Below are 22076 nucleotides of genomic sequence, written 5' to 3' on the forward strand. Positions count from 1 at the left end.
CCTGGGTACTTTTAACTTTGTGAGTAAAAAGATACTGTATCCACTCTATACCACAATACATTCATAGTTTCGTTGCCTCTGTATGCCTATGCATGCTGTTCCTCACCCGTGTTGCATCTCCGTCCTGCTTTATCATATCCATTCCAGGCAGCTGGTTTGGAAAAAGATTGCCTCCCCTCATAGCAGGATCATTAACCTATTGGTAACAAGATATTAAGGAAAATTAATTAAAAACCTGTTGGGAAAAGGCCTGGGAATTAAAAAGAAGCATTACAAACCACTATGCTACTTCCATATACCAACATACACTCTTGAGATGATGTTACAATCAGGGAAGTGACTATATAGCTGAGCACCCTTCTTGTGCAGCATGTGTTTGACTCATATTATTCTGCTTCACAGTCAACAACAAAGATTTCATTCCTGATACTATGACCCTTGTGCATATTTTACAAAACAGGCTCCATAAATTAGGTCAGCATTATTTGAAGAGGACAAGCCTGCTATGAAAGTCCCGAAAGCAGAAACGCGTAACTGCTTTCCTAACCTCAATAACACACAGCTTTTCAGCTTGCAAACCACCACACAATTTTTTCAGAGCCTGATGAGATAACATGTGGCCTGAGTTATACCAACTATTGACTTAGTTTTAATGACATTTATTTTTCTGCTCCTAAGCAATGGGAGAAAGACAGTATTAAACAGGAAAACCCACAGCTGCATGCATTCCTAAATGGATGCTCTCAACAATTTTCTGAGCATAGCCACGGGTAAGTACTGAAGCTGTGTGTTTCTGCACAACCAAAGGGTCTGTCATGCTTAGTTATGTGGAAAGAGTGGTTTGCCAAATTTACAGCACTGCTTTCTTAATCAAAAGATTAATCTCACTGTGTAGGAACTGGTATAAAACACAAAACACAGCCCTTCAGCACAGTTCTGAAATATCAGAAAACCCAGCTTTCCTTATAAGTTTTACAGGGAAAGAAACCTCTTCCAAGGGAATCCTTGTTGATTCAGTTCTCCGTGTTACTTCCCTCAGACTAAATGGATGTGATAATAGTGAAGATATGCCCCTCCAGATTTTGCTGGAAGGAAAAAGATGTTTTCTGTGTCACCTGCCCTTTAGGAGACTCCTGTTGCCAAGGAGAAGAGATTCTGTCACTGCACTACCTCACTTCAGCTACAGCAGCCTGCTGCAGCAAGGGGGGAAGACTGTCTCGAATTCAGCACACCAAAGTCTTCTCTTTTGAGGTCCTCTAGAATGTTGTTTCTAGTCACCTATTTTGCAAAACATCGCAAAGCTAAATGCAATCACATGCAACCACCTAAAGGGGTAGTTTCAAACTCTGCCAGATACAAGACTGCAACAGGAAAGGTTAAAAATGTAAATATTTTTGCCACAGGAATTTCAACTCTGAAGAAACTGATTGTTTAGATCTGCAAGCCTTCTAGGGATGCTTTCTGCTTCTTAGTACGTATTTTGTTCAGAAAGACAGAAAGTAGTCAGCTTCGCAGCTTTATCTACCTGCATTTGACTGAGCAACAGAATCCATGTTTGAAAAGTGTTTTCTGCTATTTATCAATGTTCACCACAACGCACAGGCACAAATGCCTTTTCTGTTTCTTCTGTAGACAAAGGAAGAAAAAAATAAAAAGCAGAAATAAAAAATTGTATCCTGAATCAACAGCAGTTTTGGAACAAAAAGATGAGTGCATGACTTGCATTGTGGCAGGGTTAGGACAGGTATGGAAAAGGAAGATGGTTCCAGGCTGCACACCACAAAAGCAGCAAAGGCACCAGTGAAGTTCCTATCACAGAATCTCTTTGCCAGCTATGACGCAAGAATCCTGACTGGCACGGTAACAGATTAAAAAAAAAAAAATCTACTGTTTTGTTATATGAATACATTTGCTTCAGAGGTCCTTGAAACAAAACACCCCACCTTCACACGTTAACTTTTCTGACTGCAGTAACAATTCAGCCAGAGAAGTATGGAGAAGGACAAAGAAATGGAAAGGTTTTTATCGTTTTCTAAAGACAGGTCAAGTGGTGTTATCAGACACAAAATCTGACTGAAACAAGACAGAAAATGTTTTACAATTCCTTTGCAATTAAGCACATTAACAGAGTCTCCTGCTAATAAAGCAGAATTATATACAAGGTGTCTTAAGTTTCCTACCACTCCAGAGCTCCTTTCATCAGTATGCTGAACAAAATCAAAATACTGTTTCAGGGTAACTCTTTGTAGATGCCATGATAATTTTGGTTTGGGGAGCACTGCCCCTGTGCAGATTAATAGACATCTACCCTGAGTGGACATCTAGAGAGCAATTTATTTCATATACTGAGAAGTCTCTTCTCTTGCATAGGTTTCAAACTGCTTCTCTGACAACTTAGTAACATGGACCTGTGATGCAAAATAAGTAACCGGCAAAAACACAGCAACAGTCCATTGTGCAAACAAGAAGATGATGATGAGAAGGAGACAGTAAGTTGTGTGAATGGTGCGGACACTGGAAAGTTTTAGACTTTCTTGATGCCTGGGGAAGCTGTTTTGGACAGAAGGAACCTGCAGACCTGGCAGCTAGCATTTCAGCATTCCTGATATTGGCCTGCTAGAAGACACACTAGTAAGAGCAGCCTAGAGAGCTTTAACATAATCATAAGGGGAAGATGATAATGAGACAAGGTCTGATCCCTCAAGTACATAAAAGTCCCTAAGCATCCTAAAGAGCAAGCCCAGGGAAAACACAACATTTTGGGCAAAATCTTTATTTTCTACTTGCTGATGCTGGAAGCCTAGGTAATAAGCAAGAGAAGCTAGAGATACACCAATACGAGCAGATAAACACCAAGCTTTTTTTTTTTTTCCTAAACTCTGTATGTGTCTATATGACACAGTGTAGTGCCACAAAGAGGCGGGAGACAGAGGCAAACCAACCTGTTTGGTACCAAAGGTAATATACTTGCTTCTTGTCACGTAAATAAGCCTGGGCACAGCTTTTTTCTAACGAGTAATACATATTACTTCCAAAACCATCCAATAACATAAGAAGTATGAAGTTTTTTTTCGTAAAAGCTGAAACACATTCATAGCGTAATCACTGTTATTCACTGTTATAACAAGATAAGCATGTGAAGTTAAAATTATATATTATGGAACAAAATATGGCAATGACTAAGTAAGTAAAAGTGTAGGTGACAGGATTAAAAAAGGCAAAAGAATGAATGAAACTGCAACAGTCAGCAGAATTAAAGAAAATATAACCATTTTAAAAACCACCAGTTAAAAGAAGTTGTTTAGCACAGCCTAGGTCAATTACTAAATAAAGATGCCAAATTGTAAAATACTATGCCCTGAACATAGAAAAAAATAAACCAATTTTAGTATTAGTATAAACGTTTTTTCTTATTCCTGTCTGTCAGAAAAGAAAACGTGAAGCAGCACAGCAAACGTTCTTGAGGACTGAAGTACTGTCTTGTGGCCCAGAAATGGCCTCTCAGCTGCCAGTTGGCCACCTCTGACCTAGATGAAACATAAAACATTTGCTTGCAGAATCTGCAGATGACACAGTGCTGGGGTAGTAAATCAGGAGGAAAACAGGTTACTGTTACAGAATAAGCCACAGGACTTAAGGAAGGTAATACATTTGGGAACAGAGAACACAGGTTTCCTCTATGTAGAACGTGCTGAGGAGGATTTGGGGATCATCTTAAGGATTTTGGTATGTGCTCTCTAGTGCAACATTGCCACCAGCAGAGCCAAGGCAACCCCTGGGTTGAAAGAGAAATTACAAGCAGAACTCGACTCTACACAGCTTTGCTGCAGTCACTGTTAAATCTCTGTCTCCGGTTACTCTGTTCATACTTCTACTAGAAGGAGGTTACAACAGTGGAGTTTAAAGTAGATCCACAAAAGGGACTGATGGGCTGAAAAACAAACGTTGAGATGGATAAAGAACCTCAGCCTATTCAGCTTACTGGAAGTTAGGTAAATGCTATCTTGAAACAAGATCTTGTAGTCTAACAGGAAGGAAAAGCAGTGCGACAACTGTGCTAATGGAAACAGCAGTCTGCATGGAAATCTCTGAAACAAAACCAGACCTCCTTCTATAATTTATGCGTCTCCATTCAGGTTCCTGGGTAAAATTATGTAGCATGGGCATGCTGAGAAATCAGACTGTGCTGTCACCTTCAAATCCCCACTCTTTTCTTTTTTGTTTTAGTACATTAAATGCATGCAACAGTATGCACTTGGGAACTAATAATAATAATAAAGTCTGCTACAGTTGGGTGTGGCAACTGGGAATATCAGAGAAGGTGACAAATTTGGGAGTATCAAAATTACTTCAGGTCACCAGTATGCAGCAGCTGTAAAAGACAAATGTGATCTAGGGCTATATCTGTCAGAGTACTCGAAGAGAAATGGGGAAGACATAGTTTTATGCACATGGATGTAGTGCTTAGGAAACACTGATTCAAACTGGAACAGGTGCAGAGAAGCAAAGGGGAATTAAAGCCTACAAGAACCGACTGAAACACTGTGGCTTGTTTAACTTATAAGAAAAATCCCAAGAAACCCAAAACAAAACAATCCAACAACCTGAAAACAACAACAAAAAATCACGTTGATAGAATAGTTCTTTCTAAAATACAAGAAAAGAGAAGAGCTATTTAAGCTAAAGGACAATATTGGAAGAGTAAATAGTCTGTTACCAAATGTAGGCTAGAAAATTGTGTATTAGGAAAAATTTCTTCACAGAAAGGTTTTTCAAGCATTGGACCAGGCTGCCCAGGGAAGGGGTTGAGTCACCAACCCTGGAGGTATTTAAAAGATGTACAGATGTGGTGCCTGGGGACATGGTTTAGTGGTGGACTTGACAGTGATGGGTTAACAGTTGGACTTGATGATCTTAAAGGTCTCTTCCAAGCTAAATGATTCTGTGACTATGATCTCAGAGGAAAGATTTACAGTATTGTCCACCATAGCAGGAGACACTGCCTGAAGACAAGGGGTACTTCCCTGCCAATATTACTAAGACAAGTCCCTAATTTCAACTCTGTGTGTTGAACAAATGTGAGTTCAGCTCTGAAACAAACACAGGAACCTGTTAATTGAGAGGACTTGTCTGTCAAATACTTATTAATGTACTGTGTTAGTTTTATTGCAGGTCGACAAACAGAAATGTTGTTTTCCTTATTTCAGATACCCTAAGTAGCAGTCTCTCATAAAAATGAGTGTGCAAACCTCCTCTCAGCAGAAAAGAACAGGCTACTTACCTATTGATTCAGCCATCTATTTTATATGCACCCCATTACAGAAAGTGTGGATTTTGTTCTTGTGAAGGTGCCAGATCGATAGTTCTTGAAGTTGACTGCCTATTGTCTGGTACTACAAACACAGTGGCAGCAGAAGCATCTTCCACACACTGCCCATGCCAGCATCTTTCACTCTCATCTCTAGGAAGCAGCTGCCTGCCATTTAGTCCTAGCCTCCACTGCTGAGAAAATTAGCAAGGACACTGGTGATCTGCAACTGTGCTACGGAAACTTACCTACCGAGAACAGGAGCTAGATCAGCATGCACTTTCCATAGAAGTCCAGGACCAACTACATGTGCTAGCTACAGCAGTGCTAGGTCACAATGGGAAATTTAGATGCAAAAGGTGCTCTCTACCTCATCAGTCACCTTGGTTATCTGAGTGCAGAGCTAAAAACAAAGCCTTTTTAACATCATCATTTCTCAAGAAAACTAGTAAAAGAAATGTAATGGCTTACAGCAGTTACAGCCCAACGCAGCGGACCTGACAAACCACTGAAAGTCAAACAAAATCCTCTAGCTGTCATCTCAAGTCCTTGAATTCTCACCTGCTCAGGACCCATGGAGGACAACCCTGATGTAGGCACAGAGGTCGCTGAGGTCATGCTGATCTGCCCTGTCATCTGGTTCATGTTGTTCATACCACTTGTGTTGGTTGCCATGGACACACTGATGTTCATGTTATTATTGTACATGCTGGTGCTTGCTTGCTGCCCAAAATGTGGTGGGGACTGTTGTGAAAACATGCTACAGCAAGGAATGGAAAAAGCAATGTGTCAGACTTAGAATGCTGAAGCCACTAAGAAACTACTCTCTCTTTAATATACCTTAAGCTAGAATTCATACATACTGTTGTTTATGCCAACTTCAAAGGAAAGACTAGCTTTCAGCTACATTAATGTCTAAGGAATAGATTTTCAAAATTTAAGGTCTCATATCTGTGCACAAAAATGCATGCCTTTGCGTGTGAAACTATGGCAGAGTGCAAATCTGTTATGCCTGTGCAATAACAGCCAATTAGCTCTCTAAACGGGTTTTGTATTTATTTTAAATATGTTTGGGAAAGTAATTTTGGAGGGAAAGGAAATAAGGAATGAGTTGATACTGGATCTGGTCTAATACATATCCTTTTTGCTAAAGAGGCTATTTGCACATATGAATACCAAATTTGCACATACAATTATGGCAAGTGGGCTCACAAATATAGACATGCAATTGTGCAGCAATTCATTTACTAAACCGTAGCATCAGGTTTTGAAAATGTGGTACTATACGAAACAACATAAAGTCTAAGAGAATTACCATCTATGTTCCTTTAAGGCCATTTCAGAGCACCTTAAGGAGTAACTGTGCAAAATCTCACCCCTGATTTTATTCAAAGTCAAGTGCAAAGTGCTTTCTGGATGGTATCTTCCCTCCCGTTTTGTTGGAAGTTGTATGAGAGACTTTTTTATATTTCCTAAAATGCACTTCACTGTTTACATATCAGTCTTGTCTACTGTTTGAGCATAATCCAACAGTCAGTGGAGGAATTATTACTGACAATGCGTCTGTTTGGAGGATCTGCACTAGACTGATATACTGTGGAAGGGCTGCTGCGTGATGGATGGCACACAGTAACCACCTCCATCTTGATGGCTGACTTTTACTTCCCTGGGAAGCGCTACTCCCACAGCTGAGGAAATCTTTCAGGGTTAATGCTCAACCTTGCACTTGGGTACTCCATTAGGCTACTGCTGCGCACTGTGAGGCTTGGTAGAGTGCAATGGCATTCTGGGCACAGGACCAAACTCGGAAAATCCCACCACTCTCCTCCTTCCAATTCCATGTCTTTTCAGGCCACCTAACCCCATTTTTAAGTTGTTATCTGGATGGCTGAAATAGCACACTACAGATCATTGTGAATACTCAGTGGCTTGTGTAAACGCATTTGACGTGTCTCCACTGTAGAGCTGCAGTTTAGCAAGCCAACCATTAGTCTTATCAAGCTGCCCCTGCTGCTGTTTCAGCAGAAGCCATGACAGTGGTAGCTATGCCTCCTGCAGATGCTTCAGGAAGACAGTGAGGAACAGGCATGGACAAGGATGAGGATAAGAGAGAAATCAATCGCTTTAAGGGCAATGTGGATCGGCCTTGTCATGGAAACACTGTTTTCTGGGTTTATTAAATCTTTGTCAACCATCCAGAAAACGATTTGTTGCTGGGCTGGGATACTAAGAGCAGCCTGAGAACTTCTGGATGACGAAAGCACTGTGCTAGAGACAACTCTGTGCACCCCAGTGTCAAGTGATACAGGCTGTACACCAACCTGATAGCTCCTCCTGTCTTCCAGTGAAAAGCACAGGTCGTTGCCATCTGGAAGCTCACTGCTGTCTACTGATAGTGTTCAATGCCCAACCCACTCCATGTGGACTGACTGATTATTAGAGCTATAGCAACTGGGGCATGGGCCTCAACCAAAAAGGTGACTGCATGCATGAGGCATGCCACGATGCTCTCAGAGAATGACAGTTATACGCTGACCCCCAGTATGTGCAAGCACTAATGGACTGAACCTGGTTGCACTCCAGCGTTTAAAGTGGGAGGTGATATCCAGTCACCGCAGTTCCAGAGCAGTAGGGAATGCATAGGCTCCAGCTCAGCTGATCCAGCCGTGTGGAAAGCAGTGTGGGAGCACATGAGAATTGTATGCAGAAGAAATGCATCCACACAAACGTAAGGGGCTGGAACTCGCTGTGCAGCAGAGGTGCTTCTTAAGGACACACAGTGTTTTATCAGTTATCACAGACAAAGCAATGCATTGTGTGGATGCAGGTCTTTTAGCTATGCACTCACTTCGCCTCGTATGAAGATAGAATTTAAACCAACTCGTCAAGCTCAATTGAAAAGAAATCTCTTTTAGGATAGATAGTTAACAACAAACAAACAATTACATATAAACAACCCCATAAGTAAGTGTAGACCATAAATGACCCCATTATTCTGTGTGTTCATGTTGGTTTTGTTCTGGATTTACCTGTTTCCACCCATATTCCCTTGTGCCCACCCGTTCATCTCCGTAGAGGACTGATAGGCAGGATTAGCCTGAGACTGCTGAATCATGGGGCTTTGAGTATGAGCCAGTCTTGGGGACATCAGTGGACTCTGAGGAGTGGTGGCTCCTGTGAAGCCTGGATCGGGCTGCTGACTAATACCTGAAGGAGAAAATGAGAAATTTAGCCACTGTACATTCAGTTAAAACAAGCCAAGAGCTCATACCTGCAGACATGTCTTTACACAGTCCTACTCATGTCATGTGGAACCTATAACCTTGTGTCTTAACGTGGGATCTAGATTAAAAGCAAGACATCATCAGCTAATACTTACATATAACCATAAAAAATTATTGTATGTTGGCTACCTGTGTGTCCCAATCACACAAGCAGTTTCTCCTCATTATAGACCAAAAAAAAACCCCACTGGTAAGTGATTTTTTTCTCAGTAACTGCATTCAAAACAGCAAATAAAACATTTTGCTTCTGTCTATAAATCCATTTTGGTGAAAGTTATTCATGACCCATTTACTGCATGGCACCACCTTTTAATATTTAAGCTATAATTTTCAACTTTTCCTGAAGTTCCTAGAACTGTAGTATCTCTAGTTCTGTGTCCCTGCAAAAACAGGCAATGACATTTTGTGCAAGCTTTGACTTTGTAAAGGCAAAAAATATCTAAATGCAAAGAAAACCTGATTTAAGCTGTTAGATGCCAATTGTGTGCAGAAATTTTATTTTAAACCAAGTTGTCTTGGTCTTGTTTAACTTTGTGACAAACAGCATACTCAACAGAAACAAGCCACCCTTAACGCTGGCGTAAGGATCAGGTGGTATGAAATATATTCCCATATTCACTGTCTGCACAACTTAACTTCTTACCTGTGTAAAGGATAACAGACCAATAAGAGTAGGTAGCAAATTTAGAATTGGATGGACATAATTTGTTATATCAGCAGAACTTAGACATTACATATTGTTTAATATACTTGTAAAAGAACTTATACAATACTTATAAATGAAGAAGCTGTAGAACAATAACTGTATGGAAGTAACTGCCCCATGCGCACCCTGAACAAAGCAGTATACAGGTTTGTAAAACATACAAACAAAATGGTATCAGCTACCATATTACACACAAGTTTAAGGACAGGGAAGGGAATACCTAATCTGAAACAAATTTTTATTATTTAAACTCAATAGTTAGCTGCTAATTTTACATTATAATGCACACACAAAGAATTATCTTTTTGGGGGAAGAATCCACCTGATACTTAAGCAATATCTCATTACCAAAATGCAAAAAACCCCCACCAATATATAAAAATTATTTAAAAGGATTATGGTACAGCTTTGCATCTGATGAAGCTTCTGGTCACCTTATGCTGTTTGCCAGCATCAATTCCTATCTTTTTCATTTGCAATTTCTACTGTATATATTGGTTTGTTAAGTGTAGCCAAAATTCAGAGTCCATCAAGCCAATACACACACATATATGTGTTCCTGTGTTCATACGCATTTGTATGTGCTTATATGCATAGATACATGCAAGCACACACATCACATTTCTGCTCAGAGAATACATGGTACTAGAGCTAGAGAAGTGGAAGGTACCATGTTGCATTTGAGGACTCCCAAGGGGCCTGAAGCTCCACATTCCTCATCGTTCCCAGGGAGCGAGGCAAGGGGCTGGGGGAGGGGGGCTCGGACCCAGCACTGGGGAGGACGCAGAGGAGTAAGGACTGACAAAATGCACGGGGGGGATGGAACCAGTACCGTAGTTTGGAGGAAATGGAAACTGCTGTGCATTTGCCTGCGGGATCCGTGGATTGCTCATGGTTGCTGGTATGCCACCGGTGGCCACCATGCTGGGGGTCATGCTCAAGCCCTGCCCTCGCATCATCAGTGTCCGCTGCTGCACCTGCTGCTGCTGCTGCTGCTGCATCTGCCGCTGCCGCAGGTGCTGGCTCAGGATCTCCCGCTGCCTCTGCGCCAGCATCTGCGCGTTGATAGGGCCCTGCAGGGAAAACCACCACCACCTATCAACAACCCCTTCTATGGCAACCTGATCTGTGGAGGCATCTCCACTGGAGCAATCTGGAAGATTCCAGGTCTTTTTTTTCCCCGACCACACAACTAACAATAATATTAAATGGGAGAAAATAATCCTATTAATACTTCTGTTGGAAAGACTTCCAACAGTGCAAGAGTCAGTAGCTGAAATAATACCAGGGTTTAATGTTGCAGCAATTTGTAATTGCAAATAGAGTAGCTCATCAAAAAAAAGAAAAGCATTTTTAGGAAATGAGAAGCTTAGTTAAAAATGCAGTTATATTGTATCTCTAGTAAACAACAATCCACCCCATGTAAATATGGGAAAGACTGTCAGAAATAAACCAGTGAAATACGTCTTACCCCTACAGACTGCATTATTTGTAGTCAAGCTTTAGAATTTACTGTATGTATTTACCACATAGCATTACCGCTGTATTTAACTGGGGGAAGAAAGAAGAAAACAACATTTTTTTTTAAAAAAAGTACTATTCCTCTCACCTGTGTTGGCACTCCAGGTCTCAAAGACAGATTCATATTGGAGACACTGCTAATCTGATTTATCAGTGGCTGCCGATTCTAAAGGAAAAAAAAACCAAACCCAACACCAAAACCCAAAAGTTTTTAGAAGGAAAACAAGAATACATACAGATGTATATACATCTACTTCCTGATCAGCTGGTTTGAGGACCTAGTTTTACATATTCAAGCAGGGACTATTTTTTCTGCTCAAGTCCTAGCATCATTCACAGAATCCTGTTTCTTAAAGAGATGCTACACCATACAAATAACGACACAGGCATTAAGCTGTTTACCAAACATGCAGCCTTTACAGTTCCTGTCCTTCTTGAGTTTTGAGACTGGACTGTTGCGGTTTACTCTGAATCAGACCCTGTCCTGTTGTTTGAAGGCTGAAATGATCTTTCCTCCTCCACTAGAAAAGCATTAATATCTTATTTATGGTACTACAAACCTATATATTTAAAAATGAACAAGAACCAACAACCTCAAATGATCCTCAAAAGTAGACCAAAGCCAAGGAAAAAAAAAAAGGATGTAGGTAACAGGCAGCAATAAAAGCACTTAGACTGCTGGAAGAGTCAAGCTATAACAAACAGAAAAATACTTACAAAACAAAAAGCACCACTGCAGCCTTGCTCAAAGGATTAGTGAGACCTAGGCTTAAATACTAGGCACATTCTTGCACAGTGTTATAGAAAGAATAATGGAAAGATGCAAAATAAGATCAAAAAGTAGAACGCACAAAGTACTGTTTTGGCAAACTCATTACAGCTAGTGTTTTTAGTATAGAAGTGGAATTAGGCTATAAGAAAACAGGGTACATGCTTAAGACCTGGTCTATTTGGAGCAAGCTGACAGTCAGTAGGCGCCGCCTCGAAGAGGTGCCTGCACTAGTGTGAAAGCGGGCAGGGAAAGGGATGTACCTGCTGTGCCTGGAGCCTGTGCTGCAGCTGGAGCCGCAGCTGGTTTGGCTGGCTCTGCACGATGCCAGTGGGCCGGAGGCTGGGCCGGGGCTGCATCCGAAGGGCTGCGTACCCTGGGCGCTGCCCCATGGGGTGGAAGCTTGGGTCTTGCATGGGCGCGTAGCTGCCCTGCGCCATCTGAGCCTGTGCCGCATACTGCTGGGAGAACACTGGAGCCTTCTGCTCCATCAGGATGCTCGACTCCTGGCTGGGGAAGGTCTCTGGGTCGACAGCTTGGCTCTGCAGAAATACGTGAACAACAGAAACAGTTGGTGGGACACGTTTTTCACAGGATTATATGAGACTAAGGCAGCCACCCTGCAAAACCAACCTTCCAGGCTGCGAATGTTTTTAAACAGAAAATTACATAAATTTTCTTTAACTAAATATAAAACCTAAAAATAAATAGAATTGTATTTTTGAGTGTCAAAACATATTCATGGAAACGAATTCCTCTTCTCTTTTCTTTTTCTTTTTTTTAAACCAAGACCCAAAATCTTTGTCATGTTCTTAACATAGCCATTGTATCATTCTGCTAACGAATAAACACCTTAAACGACAACTGCTATATGAAAATCTTTATCTAAAGTGATGCCAGCATATTTTTGCTATTGAATTTGAGATAAATTCAAAGATGTTGCAAATGAATAAAGATAAGAAAGTAGATTTTTATCAGCATCTTTAAACAAAATAATGACTTCAAATAAAGATGCCTGAAACTATTACAGAAGCTAATGTGAACAGAGTATCTAATTCTTTCAGGATACTTTCACACGAACTGATTATCCATTAGCATAAAAAAGCTAACATAATTCTAAACTCCATTCTAGATACTCCCCTAATACTTGCTCTAGCTAGAATAATTTTATAGCTTATTCCACACTGACCTGGGAAATCAAGTTAATTTAAATTTCAGCACCCTCATGAAAGAAAGACTTTAAGCTCCTATAAAATGTTTGATGGATATTTAAAAAATACATTCTAAAATGCAACAGTTCTCTTATCTGCAAAATTCTTTACCCGTTTCCACTGGGATATTAATTAAATAGGAAGATATTTACTACTTAGTTTGAAATAAAACATTATTCATATTTTTTGGTGGTATTCCAAAAGGTATGTCATATTGCATGAAAGTTTCACACTGCAAAATTGAAGTTCACCAATAAATTATATCTCCAGCTTAACACCTCACAGAGTTCTGTGTTGTACCAAATAGGCTTGGAGATAGTTTTCTCATGTCCAAAGCAGGATTTCATTGGTCCTATTTCATATTATTTCATATGTAAAATACAGAGCTAGTTCAGAAGTTATGCTCAGGATGCTGATGAGTCTATTCTAGGCTTGTCTGAGAATATTAAGTCACTATTGAGACACACAGAGCTGGTTTTGGAAATACAATTTTGATGCCAGAGACATCAAGCACTAACTTCCGCCCCCCCCTTTTTTTTTTACCACTTTTTTTTTTTTTTGCATTATAAAAGACTGACAAGAACAAGAACCAAGGGGAAGCTAATAACTAACTGTGGAGAAAAAAATGATTGAAAAAGAATATAACAAATTAATGCTGCAAGGTTTAGGAAGCATGTTCATAATTTAAAAAAAAAAAATAATTACAGTTTTAAGTGCCTGGAATGAAATCAGCTACTTCAGGTAAAACTCATCCTTTAACATACATTAATCAACTAAGTGAAAAACTACAGGTGCAACAGGTTTGCTCATCCAAGTGCTTGTTGCCCCATCACATAAACATCTTGATCTTGCTCCTCTGCTCCTAGGCTTCATATTCTTTTTCTTGCCTGTTAATTTTTCGGTTTGGGTCAGGTTAGCTGCCTAAAGCGAAGTGGCTCAGCACAGGTCAGAAGAAAGAGAGCTAGGTGAGGGTGGCAGGGAAGAGGAAGGAAGACTAAACCTGGGGCCGAAGGAAGCTTTTGAGGTGACACGGAGCCATTAGACGGACTCCCACCATCCATCCTAGGTTGCAAGAAGTGTTTTATAATTCCCTTCTTCAACACACATTTGAACATATACTTTAAATGTGATACCTAAAACATGCAATGCAATGTCCAGTGTACCTGGCTAACTAGTTCTGGTATTCCTAGAGCCCTGTCGATTTCTTCTAAACCATCAAAATTCCTTAATGCCATGTAAAGCTGATCCAGGAGAGCACCCTCGTCACTTGGTGACTCTGATGAAGGATGATTACACAAGAGATCATCTGGTGAGCTGCCAAACGGTTGCCTGTGAAAACATGAACACAGCATTGGTAAACAGCTGCTGAAAAACTAGAAATAATATCAGAGGATTAGTACTCAAATTGAACTACCAAGTGGAGGCAGAAATTATTTTAATTGCTGCCAATTTTGTTTAGAAAACTGTTCTGGATGAAAGTTATGCTACCCAAAGAAATAACTAAATAGCATGATTAATGCCTGTCAAGACCCTACAAGCACAGTGTATCCGACAAGTAAGCAAGCACAAAGGTACTCCTGAGTTCTGATTTCATATACAGGGACGACAGAGGAACAGAGAAGGCAGTATAGAATATAGTCACTGAACTCAGAAGGTTAAATCATTTTTTTTAAAACTAATTTTAACTTTGAATTTTAGAAGTTAGATTAAGTATGCTTTCACAAGCAGCCAACTCATTTCCATAGACACTCTTCTTGACTGGTTTTTCTATCAGACTAAGCAAGCTGAAGAGGTCACAGAGGGGTCCTAGGATTGTCTGAGCTCACACAAACCAAACACCTGGAAGAGCTTTCCAGAAGCATGAGGGAGCAGGGAGTAAAGGACACTCCCCCTTTTGTTTGCAACAAAACACTGCACCAGCTCAACCCATCTTATGGAACTGCACACTTGGGTACCAGTCTATGCACTTGGTTATGTGCCTCAGAAGGATGTCAGCAAGAATTTGGATGCTGTCAGGAAGAGTGTGCTGGCTCTATAAATCCTGCTTACCTCACTCCTGAATTTGTATGCAAAGCACACTCACCGTTACAAAGGCAGAATAAAGGTTTATTCCAAGCCCAAAGGACAAAACTTACTGAGAAACAAACTAAATCTGAACTAGCACCTTATCTGCAGACAAATGACATCTTTTTGTCTTGCAGTTCACACACAAGCCCAATTTCATGCACAATACTACAAGACCACAATAGAAAATACAAAGAGCAAAGCATTCTGCAAGCAAGGGCAGCTACTATATGCACATCATGGCAGAATCTCATCTGAGATAATTACTCAGAGACGACAAAAGCTGTCACACATGGAGGGAGGAAACAGCACTGTATGTGAAGCCTTTTTACATGTCTGTTTGGAAAAACAAAGAAACATGTTTGTGTATTTAGTTTCCATAATGAGATATATGGTTGCCATGGAAGTCTAATCTCTATGTCAAAGCTAAGCAGAAGGAAAGAGCTGCATCGCCAGGCTAGACACCTAAAAACCCAAGGATGGCAAGCAGGAAAATTAACAAAAACATATTCTTTTGAATTAGATCCTGGACTGTAAAAAATGAAAATAAGGATACATATAACATACCTTTAAAACATCGCAAAGTATTAATCAATGTCATATATAGGGAAGTTTCTATATCTCTTACAGATGGAATTATAAATCAGTAAAAGGGAAGAGCAGAAAAGCAATCATTTGAACCAAACTGCTTGTAAACTTTGAAGTGACTTATAAGAAGGGATCTATGATATGGAAAAATAATCGATGGGGCTAACCAAAAAAGTTCCCTCAAATTGTAAATGGGCATGAATATACACATTACAAAAAAGTCTAAAACATTTGTCAAATTCTGTATGTTAAACAATGATTTTCCCCCCATTTCTTTTATATACCACAATGGTAATGGCAATGTTTAATTTTTCTCTAAAAGAATTATTTTTACTTACAATTTAACTTTTATAAAATTTAATATAATCATAATCAGATTATAAAAATAAAAATCCCAGGATTAATAAAATAAGAAATGGCAGCACCAAACAATTCATCATCTCTGGGGGTAAATGATCAAAATATGATTACTTTCAGATGTAACACAATGGGAATTTTTTTCACCTTCTTCAGCTACAAGGAAATTATGAAAAATGCAAAGTTAACAAAGCAGAAGAATTATCTACCTGGCTTGCTGACCAAACATGGCCTTGTATTTTATTTTACAGTGTCTTTTTTTAAGTGAATAATTAAGCTATGCAAACAGTACTTTTGGCATACGGACACCCTAACTGGGGGAGAATTAGCACCAGGAAACATCTTGAAAAGCAGGATAAAGTTAGAAAAGTAACAAAGAAAAAGCCTTAAATTTACAGATAATATTTTCGGACATTCTTTCATAATGAAAATTAAGAGAATATAGTCAGAAGGTTAATCTTTCTTCAAACACACTTTTTTTTCCAACTGCTTCCTCTTCATTTTCTTTTCAGCACTCCTCCCATTTACTACTGAAAAATATCCAAACTCATACAATTAAAAATATTTCAACATTTCTCCTTTATCTGTACATTTCATATCACTTATACAGTCCACATACATAGTTCCCCTAATTCAAGCGGCACACTTTTTGGAGAAGACATGCCTTTTTTTAAAGAAGTATAAATTGCTTTTCATAGTTATGGCATTATTTAAAAGCTTTAATAATGAACAAAGTTAATATATGACTTATGAGTTAATAACTTGTGATCAAACTGTGGGTCTGGATATCTGAGAAGGAGCTAATTTCAAGGAAGAGGCAGGCTCCGTTTCACTTCATCTTTCCTTCCTCACCTTTTAGAGAATTTAGGTCAATTAAAAAACCCCAAACAAAACAGAAATTAACGATGCCCTGCACTACTTAAAATGCTACCCTGCTGCAGGAAATGGCTCTGGCATTTTTCCACATGTAATGTTAAGTATAACTGTTAACAATAAAACCAGCAAAACCAGACAGAATCATGCCCATATTAATGCTTGAGAGGTGAAAACGGTGCAGCTACCCACGGCACTGGCAGTATGCACTGTGATACAGAACTTTCAACTCTTCCAACACATTTAACGTCAAGGAGAGCATTTTTAAGTGGTACTGGAACATGTATACATTGCACGGGTATAAAATACTACAAGCATTAAATTGATATACATTTGGCGAGTATTTTACATAGAGCTTTGTTTCCATGAGGCATATAAAATACAAGCCTCTAAAATCTCTCCATGTTTTGATGCGACAGTAAGACTCACCTGTTCTGACTACCAAAAGTTGCCTGCTCTATAGGCAAGATGCTCTCTGGCCATGGTGCAGTCTGATTCGGAGGCGCCTGCTGTTGGCTGTACTGAGGTCCTCCTATGTTCATCTCCAATTCAGATGGCCCTAATCGAGGGAAAATAACCACATAACTTTTGTGAAAAGAATCTACTTCCATGTTCTTTCCATTGCATATCTATGTTACAGTAAAAGCAAACAAAAACATTAAACCTTCAGTACTATTAAACTTAAAAATGTGATTTTTTTCATTAAAATTGCTTTTAAAATTTGAGAAAATAACATAGGAACTCGAAGGTGGTTTAAAACCACAAAACAGCAAATATGCCATTGCAGATGCAAAAAAAGATAGCATATAGAGGCAATATAATAATGTACTTGCTTTAAAAGTGCTCAAGAACAATGATAATGTTCCCAGCATTTCCTCTTAAAAAACCCCACAGTCTTTAATAAACATGAGCAACTTCATATCCTCTTTCTTTGGCCACACCACTGTGGAGCTACAGAGTAGCAGAAATTGTTCATATCAATATACGTGTTAAAAGTTAGCATTTTATATGCCTGCCTTCCCACTTCCACAGGCAACTTTCACTGTGGAACATGGTTCTCATCAAATCTATAATTGATGGTTTGTTGTGTTTTGGTGTCCGTCCCCCCCCCGCTTCATCTTTGACAATCCAGCATATGCCAAAAAGCACAAGTCCACGCGCACCCTGACTTACCCATATTCATGACCTGAGATGGAAGCATCTGCCTTGGGCCAGGCTGGTTGCTGGGTCTCAAGGGGATGCTGGCCGTGGGGTTGCGGATCATGCCTGCTTGCACCGGCCTGTTCATAGCACTAGCTGTGGGCGTGCAGGTCACCCTCACAGCAGGAGCCTGGCTTCCCCAGTCTCCAGATGTCATGGCAGGACGAGGGGCATTGCCACCGATCATTCCTGCACAAAAGCCAAACAGACTTAGGTGCCGGCACATGATTTAAAACAGCTTTAGCATGACAACTGCCTGATGAGCTACATTTTTAGCAACGAAAATGCAGTAGTTTCACTCACAAGTACATTGTACCACAACTGCCCATCCAGATGTGCAAAGCTACAGAATAATGCCTTATGCTACTTAGTCAAGGGACCACAGATTATTATACATTTTACATGAGGAAGATCCTTTTATCATTTCCGAAACGCTGTTCAGAGTAAGTGTTCCCACATGTAGTCTGCAACAGGTGCCGAGGGTGTGTGGATAGCCCTAGCTTCCTTCCTCAGGAAATGAATCACGTTTGCTGATGTGTGTGTCAGTGCTTTACTTTCCAAGTGCTAAGTGAGAATGAAGACTTGAGTAACAACATGTTATCGCTACACACACAAATTAGAAGGATTAAATTAAAATTCACATTCTGCAAACATCTTTTGGCAAGCCCTTTCATTCAGAACCTAGAGCCTTCCTAGCTTCAAGGCTTACCCAGATAATTTCACACCAATATACAGTGCAGGGAAATTACTCACAGGAACTTTCCGATAGATGCTAAAGTTCATTACCGTTATTTTAGGGGAAGTCCTCCTACATCTACTGTAAACAACTGATACAGTTTATTTACACTTGGAATATATAGAGTACTATACTCTGACAGTAACCAAAAAAAGCCCAACCAAACCCCAACACAAAAATCCCCCAATCCCAAGGAGGTGCATTCACAGTATTTATATGTTTTGATTTTATACAGTCAAGAGAGCAGATAAAACAATGATTTCAGATTGGACTACTGGTCTCTCCAGCTGCCTTTTGCAACATACTTAAATGAATACTAAAAGCCACACAAATAATTATTACTTAGTCAGTTCAATTATTTGGTTATGTATAACCAAGGAGAAAAACCCTGTGAAGAGAGGGTCATTGTTTCAGCTGCTGGACAAAATCTGCTTCAGTGTTATATCCTCAGGTTTGTTCTATTTGTGTACATAGTCTATCAGCTGAAATATGTGGTATGTTAGAGCAAATGGCAGGGACACAGATAATACTCTCTAACTTGTATACATAAGATGAATAACATCCTCTAATATGTATACAGAACATGAAAGAAATAGGACACTTGAAAGACTACAAGTTGACCTCTAAACTGCTTAAATAGGATATTTCAGTGTCTGGCAGCATGTCTTTTGTAATACTGATGCAGACTACATATAAAATTTTGACAGTGAATACAGCCAGCTGAAAACCCATTTAGTTACTCAAGAGTTCTTAGCGGTTGTTGCACACTTGGACAGTCTCAGACTATGTACTAGTTGAAATAAGTCAATCAGCTAAACTTTTCTTGTGAAACCCCTATGGTATCTTTGTACAATATTAGGGCAACATGAAATAAATGCACCCCATACCAGGCATAATCCATGACAAGAGGTAATACCACTGCAATATCTGATGGTCCCCAAATAGTTTATATTTCAGAAAATTATGAAAATACTAGCATTTCTTTCACTTAAAATGAGAACTAAGGCTAATAAATAAAGGATAACCGAGGGCAAAACCAAGGTCTGTAGAGACACACGTCATAAGGGCAACAGTACTGCCCACAGTTTTGTTTTGAAAGAACTACCTCTATAGAGAAGTGATTCATTTATTTGCTTTTTTGAGGCAGAAAGGTCGGATCTTTACCAATCTAAGCCTCAACTGAACCTGGAATGTTGATGTGAACAGACTCTAACTGCCAATACAATGTGTTCATCTAGAAGTTTTCAGGTAAGTGAAAAGCAGTGTTTAAAGCGCAGGACTAAAAATATGCAGAAACAGAAGTTCAAAATAAATATGCCAATATATAACAGCCCATGACTTTTTGGAAAGTATGTATAATAACCTGTATTTGTAATAATCCCAACAAGAAGTTACACATGCTATAGTCTTGTTGCTCAAGTATATTTAAGAAACATGGAAAGTCATCTTACCTGTGCTACTGTTGCCTAAAGTTCCTTGACTTCCTATCATCCCTTCATTCCTGCCCATCAGTCCCGGCTGAGGTATCACTGAATAGGGGCTACTCGTTCTTATGGGTGGGAAAGTTCCTGCACCTGTTGGGTTCTGCAGTGTGATGTCAAGTGGTAAATTCTGGTTTGGTAACAACCTGCCCAGTTGCCCTGCTCGTGGGTTATTAAAAGCTAGACAGGAGGAGCAAAGAAAAAGGCAAAGTTACAAGAATGGAAACTTTAGTTGTTTAAAAAAAAAAAAAAAAAAAAAAAAAGAAAAGAACCCAAACATACTTTAAGCTCTTGGGCTGAGCTATTTAATGCTGCATAATTTACCCACTCCATATCTGTCTGAGAAACATCCCTTCTTGGCACTTTCATGTAAATTTCAAAATGGAAATTTCTGACACTAAAACAGATATGACATACATTTTTAGAACTTGAAATGATGCAATTTAACTGACAGAAGAGCCACTACACCAAAATATAGTACTATGTGAGGTGCATACTACTGCGAATTAATCTTATACCTCCTTATACCTAAGATACTAAGACGTACTTAGAGTAGGACTGTAATTGCATGCAGATGTCATCCTGAGGCAGACTGTTAGGAATTATCTCAGTTTTGAAAGTTCTCCAGCATAAGCTGTGCCTCTGAAGAAGTTACTAAAATTAAGGACAGATTGAGTCTATCTCGGATCCTGTAGTCCCATTTCTACATCTCCCTCAAATTTTTCTTCTTACATTTTTTGTCATTAATAAAAATAAATACTTCCATATTCAGCAACAGCAAATAAGCAGTCCAGAATTAGAGCTATGTCACCATAATATTCTGCTAAACAAAACCATGCTTGATGGTTACTGTCACCTTTATATAACTATTCTCTTCTGTTCAGGTGTTTTGTGCTCTTAAAATCAGCTTCTGCAAAGAAAACTGCAGGCTGTTTCAGAAAAGTGAGCTTCAGACCTTGACCGGCAAGCATCTGGCTCAGCTGGTGTTCGGGCAATGTTCCGATGCATGAAAGCATCCCCTATGTGCACAACTAGTTCTCAAACATGAATCAGACACTGACCTTGTGCCTCTGATTCCATTTCCAATCATACCAATAAAATACATACATACCATTTTTGTGAAATTATTATTTGCAATATTTCCTGATAGCTTCGCCTAGGAGAGTCTCTGATATAACGGCACCCTTAAACCGACTGCTGCATTTTTATATTCACCGCGTTACAAACAAGTTGAAGAACTTTTCTATTTTAGATCAAAGTCATGACACTTTTGAATTTGAGAACTTAGACGAGGTTTATTAAGCTTGCTAAAAAGTACAGAGACATCTTATTATAAAGGTCTCTGACTTTTCTTCTTATTTTATAAAACCAGACTACATGAATGCATTGCCTTTATTTTTTTAATACATGTTCTCTGCCAGGTGAATTTGCTTATATGGATGTATAGGAAATGCATCACATCACATACACCTAATTTGTAACAGTGAGATCAAAATTTTGTCTTGACTGTCTGTTCAAACAAGCAAACAAAACTTACTTATGAGACAAAAATGAACTCCTCAAGCTTAGGGGCATCATAAAGTCTAAGGATTGAATAGAAACTGAACTTCAGTGACAGTTTCAGAACAGTTTGCCCCAGAAGTCTGAAAAATCACATAAATGACTAAGTAGTTATATGGGTAGCTTTGCCAGCACTCACTGATCCTACAAAAAGGAAAGCTGGAAATGCAGCACAAAGTAACAATAGAGCTGATGAGCTGTGGTGGTGCTCAGATCGCATATTCTGCTCTTGGTCAGGATGGGACTGAAGGAGGCTCCCTATCCCACACGCAACAAACTCTAGCAATTTGGCAAATCTAGCAGCTTCATCTCTTTTATTTTTTTTTTAAACAGATAAAAAGTTTTTAAGTATTTTCATGTAAAACCTGTAAAATGAAAGCTGTTCAGAAGAATTTTCTTCAGAAAAAAAATTAAAAAA

General features: G+C 39.4%; 1 protein-coding gene across 5 annotated transcripts in view; it reads right to left on the reverse strand.

The window, feature by feature from the left end:
• Positions 1–22076, reverse strand: part of NCOA2 (nuclear receptor coactivator 2) — a 196732-nt gene that overhangs the window by 8661 nt on the left and 165995 nt on the right. For all 5 annotated transcript variants that reach the window (XM_075085208.1, XM_075085210.1, XM_075085209.1 and 2 more), the window contains 10 exons: positions 20069–20278; positions 17855–18070; positions 17111–17240; positions 13963–14128; positions 11852–12130; positions 10908–10985; positions 10131–10371; positions 8338–8515; positions 5870–6068; positions 107–196 (listed from right to left, as the gene is read on the reverse strand). In XM_075085208.1, coding sequence (XP_074941309.1) covers positions 107–196; positions 5870–6068; positions 8338–8515; positions 10131–10371; positions 10908–10985; positions 11852–12130; positions 13963–14128; positions 17111–17240; positions 17855–18070; positions 20069–20278 — 1787 coding nt within the window. The remainder of the gene's footprint in view (positions 1–106; positions 197–5869; positions 6069–8337; positions 8516–10130; positions 10372–10907; positions 10986–11851; positions 12131–13962; positions 14129–17110; positions 17241–17854; positions 18071–20068; positions 20279–22076) is intronic.

This window comes from Phalacrocorax aristotelis, chromosome 2, assembly GCF_949628215.1.
Source record: "Phalacrocorax aristotelis chromosome 2, bGulAri2.1, whole genome shotgun sequence".
Taxonomy (NCBI): domain Eukaryota; kingdom Metazoa; phylum Chordata; class Aves; order Suliformes; family Phalacrocoracidae; genus Phalacrocorax; species Phalacrocorax aristotelis.